This window comes from Nansenia antarctica (genome assembly GCF_963989245.1).
Source record: "Nansenia antarctica genome assembly, contig: SCAFFOLD_551, whole genome shotgun sequence".
Lineage (NCBI taxonomy): Eukaryota > Metazoa > Chordata > Actinopteri > Argentiniformes > Microstomatidae > Nansenia > Nansenia antarctica.
The window spans coordinates 17501-27500 of NW_027663013.1; the positions used below are offsets into that span (position 1 = coordinate 17501).

Below are 10000 nucleotides of genomic sequence, written 5' to 3' on the forward strand. Positions count from 1 at the left end.
CCTTATCATTCTAAGATAGAACCTTATCATTCTAAGATAGAACCTTATCATTCTAAGATAGAACCTTATCATTCTAAGATAGAACCTTATCATTCTAAGCTCACGATTTGGCGAGGCTGCATTCTCATTGTATGCACCCAGATTGTGGAATGCACGGCCAGTTTTACATTAGGGATGCAACCTCAGCAAATTATGTCATGCAAGTCAAGACTATAAAACCCATCTTTTTAAATATTGCCTTTAAATGACTAAATGATTAAATGACGATTATAGAATGATTAAAGCACTTTGAACGTGTCAACGTTTGCAGGAAAAGGTGCTAGCCTTTAGAAATAACGGTTATATTACAGCACGAGCTGCTCTTTCACCCGTTCACTAAACTACAAAGGAAACTACCGCACAGAAACAGTCCATCCTGCAGTATTATTTGAAACAATTGAAACGTTTTTTTTTTTTATTGCTTCAATCACGCAGAATTCACAACACTATAAGAGCATTCGCGTCGGTTGCATTTATAATGTATAATGTATTAAGCGGATTTATCAATGTGTTCTCAGAACAGTAAATAACCCTTTACAGTCTTGAACTGTATAGTTTAACCACCCGGTATAATTAATTGTCAAAGGAATAATCACACCCGCACACACTCCTCTAGAAGCAGCCCTTCTCTCCAATCACCCCCCAGCAGCAGTCTCCCACCGGGGGGAGATAGCGGGATGAGTGATCCCCGGGGACCGTCATTACCGCCTCCCCGCTGGATGTCACCCCCACCCCGGCCTCTTATCTCCGGGAGAGCCGAGAACACCGCAGCCTCTCCTCCTAATAGGCAATAAGCCCGGATCAGATAGACCTCCACATAGCCTATAGACCTCCACATAGCCTATACAGACCTCCACATAGCACCTCCTCCATACCCCCATAGCCTGCCTCCACCTGTCTCCACATAGCCTGCCTCCACCTGCCTCCACCTGCCTCCACATAGCCAACACCACCACACGGCAGGATCAGATAGACCTCCACATAGCCTGGCTACCTCCTCCTCCTCCACCACCTCCAACACGGTTCAAGTGCATCTACAACTACCACCTCCACCTCCACCACCTCCTCCTCCTCCCCCACCACCACCATCCCCACCACCACCACCTCCACTACCACCACCACCCCTCCACCACCACCACCCCTCCTCCACCACCACCACCCCTCCTCCACCACCATCACCCCTCCTCCACCACCTCCTCCACCACCACCATCCCCACCACCACCACCACCTCCACTACCACCACCAACACGACCACCTCCACCACCTCCACCACCACCACCACCACCACCCCTCCTCCACCACCATCCCCACCACCACCACCTCCACTACCACCACCAACACGACCACCTCCACCTCCTCCACCACCACCCCTCCTCCACCACCATCACCCCTCCTCCACCACCTCCTCCACCACCACCATCCCCACCACCACCACCTCCTCCACCACCTCCACCTCCTCCACCACCACCACCACCTACACCATCTCCACCACCACCACCACCCCTCCTCCACCACCACCACCACCACCAGTTCGGTTCTGCATTTACAATTAGCCTATACCACCACCACGGTTTGGCATCTGCAATTAGGCTACTACCACCATCACCACCACCACCACCACCACCACCACCACCCACAAACCGGCTCGGTTCTCTTGGACACCAACCCCCCTGCCCCCCTCCCAGACCTATCTAGGCTGCACATCATCCCCGCGTAACAATTCATCCGAGCCCACTCACCCCGGTAGCGGCCGCGGAGGCCATCAGCGGCTGGACGGAAGTGTTGCCATCCGTGCCCAGGACGATGGTGGTGTGGCTCATCGTGCTGGTCCAGTTGCCCCCCGAGGCAGCATCGGCATTGTTCTGCTCCGCGCTGGCCCGCAGCGGGTCCCCGTGCTGGACGGACATCCCGCGGGCCTGGGGGGGAGGCTGGGGGGCGGGATGGGGGGCGGGATGGCCCCCCGCCGAGGAGGAGCCGGTGGAGTCCCTCCTGAAGGCCACGGAAGAAGAAGGCACCGCGGGCGCGGCGTTTTTAAACGTCCCATAGACGCGCGTGGCGTCGGACGGTTCTCCCGGTTGTTTATTTTCCGTGGTGGGACAGAAAGTTTTGCTCTCGTTGGCCCCGGGGGGCGGCTGGGGCGCCGGGTGCGAGGAGCAGGGTGGGTTTGCTGTAAGTCCCGGGTTAGGGTTCGGGCTCGGGCTGAAGCCGGGAGGAGGAGCGTTGGCCGCGGGCCTGCTGGACATCTGGTCGGAGGAATCCTGCAACACGGGAGAACACAGATTAACACGGGGGGTAATGTTGCATTTAAGACCCCCAAAAAAGAAGAAAAAAAACAACAACTTAAAATGAATTAATTCGTCTAGTAAGGCTAAACAGAAACGCTGGATCAGCATTCGATTCCTATAACGATTATTTATTTAGGCTATATACAAAAGACAAAAAAATTGAGAGTGTGTCTTTTAAAAAACAAACAAAAAAACCTAATCTAATCCCGAACCCGGCGTGGAGAACGAATGCGGTGACGGTAGGGAAGGAAGGAAGGAAGGAGGGAAGGAAGGAAGGAGGGAAGGAGGGAAGGAGGGAAGGAAGGAGGGAAGGAGGGAAGGAAGGAGGGAAGGAGGGAAGGAGGGAAGGAGGGAAGGAAGGAGGGAAGGAAGGAGGGAAGGAAGGAAGGAAGGAGGGAAGGAGGGAATGAAGGAGGGAGGGAGGGAGGGAGGTTTTCTACGATGTTTTCTGCGGTGTTTTAGAAGCCCTTTGTCGCATGTTTCTGGCGCCGCTGCTCCGGGTTTCAGCTCGCAGTCTGCGGGGGTCCGCCGCTGTTCGCCGCCGCTGCAGCGGGATTCTTTAATTTGACGGCCCATTTCCCCCGTGTCATTCAGACCCACAGCCACTGATTTTATGGGCAATAGACAAGCTGGCGGCCTCCCGACTGCCTCCCCCCTCTCTCTCTCCCCCCGCCAGGCATGCATGATCACCGGCATTACGGCGGAGAGGAGGAGAGGACCGGGGTGGGCAGACATACTAAATGACTCTCTGCTCTGGAACCATTTAGCTTTTTTAACCGGAGAGGAGAGAAATATGATCATTCTGAACACAAATACGTTTGTACATTTATAGGCCTATTGGGTCGGTGGGAAGAGACGAACACACAGAAAAGTAAAAAAAGAAAATGAGGGAAAAAATCGTTTCAGGTTTTTATACCTTTGAACATTGTACACATAATAATAAGGAAAGGTAAATAAAGGAAACGAATATATTTCGAAACCAACCAAGAGATCCCTCCCTTCAAGTTAAATATCTAACGAAATACAGCTGACGGCAGTATACTAGCCTATAACTGTGTAGTTATTTAACTATAACTATAGGCTATATTTTCATAGATAAAGGTCTCAGATTAAAAATGTAAGCGGAATGCTAGTTGAGAGAAAAGAAAAAAAAGTTTTCGTGTGTGTGGCAGCAACGCTTCTTTGCTGCCTAAATCAGCACCGCGGACAGCGACACAACTCGGCAGATTGAATACAAACTAACCCAACACACACGCGCTTTAAATTAAACAAGTACAAAGAATACAACAAAAAATACAAACCTATACGTAAGACAAAAAAAGGGAAAAGGGGGTATATGCATTCATTAAAAATAATGTATAAAGTGTATAGAGGCTATATACATGATGCATATGTACTCACCATTAGTGCAGAGGCAGAGGCGCGAGGCTGCAGAACAGCTGGACAGACACCGGGACACCGGGACCGGGAGGAGGAGTGGCGCGAGGCAGCGCGTAGCAGCGGGTCTATAGGAGCGGTATGTCTGCGTCAGTACGGGGGAAGGTGCCCTTCGCTTGACATGTTCAGGATAATAAGAGTTTGATAAATTATCGGCCTTGGATTCTGATTTTTAAAGGGACACCGCGGGGCGAAGACGCGGGCGCGTGCGCTGCTGCCGCTGCTGTCGTGCGTACGTGTGCGTGCGTGCGTGTGTGTATGTGTGCGTGCGTGTGTGTGTGTGTGTGTGTGTGTGTGTGTGTGTGTGTGTGTAGCCTACGTACGTGCGTGTGTTGTGTGCGTGTTAAGACTGACTCATTCGCAGCTGATTAATACACTCGTCTCGAGAGGGGGGGATGTGTGTGTACACACACACACACACACACACACACACACACACACACACACACACTTGCAGGTATATATATATTTTTGGAGGGTGCATGCGGCAGCATAATAGGCTAGGACACATGTTTTTGTGTGTTTGTATCTGATGTACAGTGTGTTGGTTAATAACCTATAAAGCAGAATATCCCTCGACTTAAACACGCCATGCACAGCACGAGACCACATCACATTCACAGGGAAATGATTCCGTATATAGGCATATTCATATTTTTAAAATATGTTTCTCTCTTCCGGGGAGTTTTTTTTTTAACTTGGTTTACGTTTGGGGGTCTATGGCCTGGTGGTAGATCATATTGTTTGCATTATATTTATTGTTTATATTGTTTTTGTTGTAGCATTGTAAAAGTGCTATACTTTTAATATAATAACAACATTGTAAAAGTGCTATAGCCTACAAATAGGCTAAATGTGACTGATAGATTAATTGACAGATTACTTCCACGAGGCTGAATTGAAGGACTTCGTTTCCGGCATCATGGAGGCCTATATCTAGGTTTTATAACAACTGTTATTTTTAAAATAAAAGGCTGTATTTAAACATACATTATTTGGCATTCTTTAGATTTGCTCTATCTTATATGTTGAAAGAAAAATAATGTATGGATATATAAGTTCGATAATTGCAAACATTTCATAGTAAATTATAGTTCAGAAAAGGCATGTCCCCCAAATATGTTTGAAGTGTGACGTGACAGAAAACTGCATAAAGTATTGTTTTCAAAGTATTGTAGAAAAAAAAGAAAAAAAATGAAAGAAAGAAAAGTAAAGAAAAAAGAAAAATAACTCCACCCCCCAAAAAGCCAACAACTATAAAGCTATATATATATTTATATAGATATAAAGTCTATATATAGGCTTTGCGCTTGAAGGGATTTACGCGCACACGCGTCTATCGGCTATATACGCTCCCGTGTGCGTCACGGAGAGGAGATGGATCAAGAGGAGAGCAGCAGAAAACGGGGGGCGAGGGGGTCTTCACTGGAGCTACTCATTTGTTCAGCTCTTACGCAACACAGGGGAAGAGCCTCCTTGTTTTAGGAGCACGTGGGTGGGCCCTCCTCTGTGGACAGAGCCACCGTCTCCCCGTAGCCAACCAGGGGGGGCTTGGGTGGAAGTTAGAACAAATGTGCCAGCGCTACAAATAGTCTCCTAAAAATACTGCATTGCGCACGCCATTGTTTCAAGCCCTCCTCCTTCTCCCGTTAACGGGACCGGGGCCTATGGAGGATGCAGGCATGCGTTCCTGACCTGTGTCTAGAACAAAAGACGTCTAAAAAAAAAAAACACAAAAAAACTACAACCACGAATCCGTGTTATTTAGTCAGCATTGTTATTTAATTCAAATCCGGACCTTTTTAGAAGCGGTCCACTGAACACGCAGGGGGGGGGGGGGGTAACCGAGCCCACACGCGCCTCCGTGATAATCACCGGGAATGCACGCAGCGGAGTGTGAGTGTGTGTGTGCGTGTGTGTGTGTGTGTGTGTGTGTGTGTGTGTTACGCCGCGCGTCGCTCGTAAATCTGCGGCCGCTCCAGATAAGAGGCCTCGCGCGGCTGAATTAGCCGGCCGCTCCGGGTTTAATGACTTTGTCAACAGAGAATAATTGTAATTGATTTCTGTTCTCCTCTCTTCCCTTGAAACACTTCCCTCAGAGAGAGAGAGAGAGAGAGAGAGAGAGAGAGAGAGAGAGAGAGAGAGGGGGAGAGAGGGAGAGAGAGAGAGGGGGGAGAGGGAGAGAGAGAGAGGGAGAGAGAGGAGAGAGAGGGAGAGAGAGGGGAGAGAGGGAGAGGGAGAGAGAGAGAGAGAGGGAGGGAGAGAGAGAGGGAGGGGGAGAGAGAGAGGGGGAGAGAGAGAGAGGGGGAGAGAGAGAGAGAGAGAGAAAGGAGGGAAAGAAAGGAGAATGAGAGAGAGAAAGGAGAGAGCAAAGAGAGAAAGGAGAGAGAGAGAGAGAGAGAGAGAGAGAGAGAGAGAGAGAGAGAGAGAGAGAGAGACAGAGAGAGCAGAGATAGAGAGCCTGTCACTAACACACTGCGGGTTTACTTCTCTGGTCAGACCGGACAACTAAATAGTGAACTCAGGCCCAAACTTGTTAATTTTATTTTCATGAAAAAGCATAAAAACGCATAACCATACAACAACATTAATACAATAATATAGGTTATATATTTTTATTCCATGAAGATATCAATTCCTTATCAAACTAAATATATAAACTGCCAGTTTACATTAGGGATGCAACCTCAGCAAATATTTTCAAGTCAAGACTAAAAATCCATTTTTAAAATATTGCCTTTAAATGACTGTAGGCTATTATTTTCTAATGCATCTTTTAATGCTAGTTGATGAATCTATATATTTATATATTGTATATATTTGTATATGTAACTTGTTTAAATCTTATAGCCTAAGTAATTCTATATTATTTTGTTAAAGCACTTTGAGCTGCAACGTTTGCAGGAAAAGTGCTATACAAATAATGGTTATTATTATTATTATTATTATTATTATTACTGTTATTATTATCAACATGGGCATATCAACCAATCAAAGTTATCGGCGCAGACGAGCGAATGTCATTTTTATTTTTTTATTTAAAAATGTTTTATTCTTATTTTCAGCCAGATACCTCGCGCACGGATCACCGGCGACCCCACCGGGCTCTGTCCCGCGACCCTCCTTGACCCCGGCGAACAGCCTCGTGATCGCTGCTCGTTAATTACCGGAGACAGATCATTAATGGATCTCTCACGGTCGGGAAGCTGAGCGCGCGTGATAAGGCGGTGATGCGCCGGGGGTCAGCCGCTCTCACGGCGCTCAAACCCGGCCTGGGACACGACAGACAGACACCCGGCCCAACACGGTGGAGCTGCGGGAGGAAACGGTGAAATGAATGAAACGTGTTTAAATGAATGAAACAAATTGACACGTGGAGAAACGCGGGGAGGGGGTTGGGGAAGGCTACAAACTGACTACTCAAAAATAAAATGTATTGAAATGAAACACATCATACACACTCTGGTCTACAATGACCGCGATAATATGAATATTGTATTATAGGGCTAGGGCATAATGAATATGTCTATTTATTGGTGTACAGATTGTTATTATACATTTGATGTATTTAATTATCTATATTATGCACTATATGTTATTGCTCATATATATTATTATTATAGCCACAGTGTTGGCACTAGGTAGATATGAGAGGTGTCGTTGCTTTGTTGAAGGTTCAGGTAATAAACGGTTTATCCAAAGGGTGCCTTCGTAAAATTCGCTCTGGAGAGCGCCAGAGCACACTCTGGGTTCAAACGACATAAAGGGACCAAGTCATTTGATTGGACAAGAGGCATTCCATGAGTGCTGATCACATTTCCACAGCGAATTTACCAATGCAGCAACTTTTCGTGGAGGAAAAATCCCCATTGAGAATGAATTGATGGAATGTTGGAAACACAGTGAGATTTGCGTTTCTCCATTTTTACACATTTTGTAAACTGCTGTCAAGACTACAATTTTAAAGTCGACATTCGACATCACAATGTTCAGCTCTTCACAGTGTCACTCAAAATCGTAACATATAAGCCTAAAAAATAATCGTTTTTTACTTCAGGGCCGTTTGTTTGAGAGCTAGCAAAACATAAAAAGACCTTAGCTTACAGCTGGTTTCCATGACTACCCAACTGTCATCATTGAAGAATGCTGTTTAATGTTAATGCTGTCCCACATATCACACACACACACACACACACACACACACACACACACACACACACACACACACACAGAGAGAAAGGGAGAGAGAAAAGGAGAGAGAGACAGAAAGAGGGAAAGTGAGAGAGAGAAGGAAAAAGAGAGGGAGAGAGAGAGGGAAATAGGGAAAAGAGAGGGAAAGGGGAGAGAGAGAGGAGAGACACAGAGAGAGAGGGAGAGAGAGAGAGAGAGGAAAGAGGGAAAGAGAGGGAAAGGGAGAGAGAGAGAGAGGAAAGAGGGAAAGAGAGGGAAAGGGGAGAGAGAGAGAGACACAGAGAGAGAGGGAGAGAGAGAGAAAGAGGGAAAGAGAGGGAAAGGAAGAGAGAGAGAGAGACACAGAGAGAGAGAAGGGCCCCTGGATGGGGGGGGGGGGGGTGTGTGTGTGTGTGTGAACCAGAGGCCACTGACCTGCCCCCTACTGGCAAGTGAGGAGCAAGCACAGTTCACAATCTCCTCAGAAATGTTACCTTCTCTAGTTTAGGCTACGCTAGCAGGCAAGGCAGGCCCAGTGTAAGATGAAACAGCGTATCAGAAGAGACAGAGAACCAGGCTAACGCTTGTACCACCAGGGACAGAGACCAGCATACACCACACACACACACACACACTGGAGTGGAAAAAACAGCTTTATTAAGCAGAATGCAAAACACCACAGCAGGCCCCAAGTCATCATAACCAGACCCCCCCCCCCCCCCCTCTGATCTGAGGAACACACAGGGAGGAGAGAGAGGGAGGGAGAGGGAGAATGGGGGGAGGAGAGAGAGGGGGAGAGAGCGAGGGAGTAAGAGAGAGGGAGAGAGGGAAAGAGAGAGAGAGGGAGGGAGCAGGAGAGAGAGAGGGAGGGAGAGAGAGACAGGGAGAGAGAGAGGGAGAGAGAGAGACAGGGAGGAGAGAGAGGAGAGAGAGAGGGAGAGAGAGAGGGATGAGGAGAGAGACAGGTGAGAGAGAGAGGAGAGAGAGAGGGAGAGAGAGGAGAGAGGACAGGGGAGGAGAGAGAGAGAGAGAGAGGAGCCAGTGGAGGAGGTTCCTAACAGCAGAAGTGTAAACGTCTAACGCCCAGGAAACACACACACACAAAAAAAACATCATTTCTGAACTGATTTTAAGTAGAAAACATAGTAATATAACATGGTGCTAGCATGGCGCTAACACCGGTAAGGTTGTGGTGGGTCAGATTCCCTCTGGGACCATACATACATACTGAAAAATGTATAACACACAATATAAACAAGTCGTTATGGTGATGAAAGTGTCAGTTTGAATAGATTCTAGACCAGAGGAATGCAGGGGAACACAGACCGACTCAGACTCAACAGAAGAGGTGATTTTAATATAACAGAATGGTGTGGAAAGGCACAGAAACTCAACCAGGAAGTCCAACAGTCCAGATAAGATGAGTCAGAACCATGAATCACCCCCGTGTGTGTGTGTGTGTGCGTGTGTGTCGTGTGTGTGTGTGTGTGTGTGTGTGTGTGTGTGTGTGTGTGTGTGTGTGTGTACACCCGTGTACAACCATCACCGACTCTTGCCTGTCGAATGTTCTCTCTCTTGGGGGTGTTTCAGTGACGAGTACTGATGATGTCATCATGGGGGGGCCGTAAGAAGGTCATCTGTGATTGGGGGGAAGGGGGGAGGGTGGGGGGGAGGTAGGGAGGGGGTTGACGGCGACCTCACTGCAGGCTGTACGTCTGCTTCCTGTCCCCAAGGTCGAAGGTCACGAACAGCGAGCGGGGGTCCTTCTTGTTCTTGCGTACGGTGATCTTCCCCGGAGCTCCTCCCCTGAGAGAGAACACAGGTCACATGACAGTGAGGAGCTGCCCTGATTGGCCCCAGGTCACATGACACTGAGGAGCTGCCCTGATTGGCCCCAGGTCACATGACACTGAGGAGCGGCTCTGATTGGCTCCAGATCACATTCTCTTGACTTGCTGCTTCTTGCAGACAGGTAACGACCTCCCCAATCACACACACACCACGCGGAGCGCGTGAGAGAGAGAGAGAGAGAGAGAGAGGGGGGGGAGGGGGAGGGAGAGAGAGAGAG

The 10000-nt window shown here is 48.3% G+C and overlaps 1 protein-coding gene across 1 annotated transcript in view; it reads right to left on the minus strand.

The window, feature by feature from the left end:
* slc6a5 (solute carrier family 6 member 5) overlaps window positions 1-9738 on the minus strand; it is a gene marked incomplete at both ends in the record, with an annotated part of 23478 nt that extends 13740 nt beyond the window's left edge. The window contains 3 exons of the mRNA XM_080551019.1: window positions 1780-2298; window positions 6959-7034; window positions 9634-9738. Of these exons, the coding sequence (XP_080407145.1) occupies window positions 1780-2298; window positions 6959-7034; window positions 9634-9738 (700 nt within the window). The remainder of the gene's footprint in view (window positions 1-1779; window positions 2299-6958; window positions 7035-9633) is intronic.
* Window positions 9739-10000: the final 262 nt, after the last annotated feature.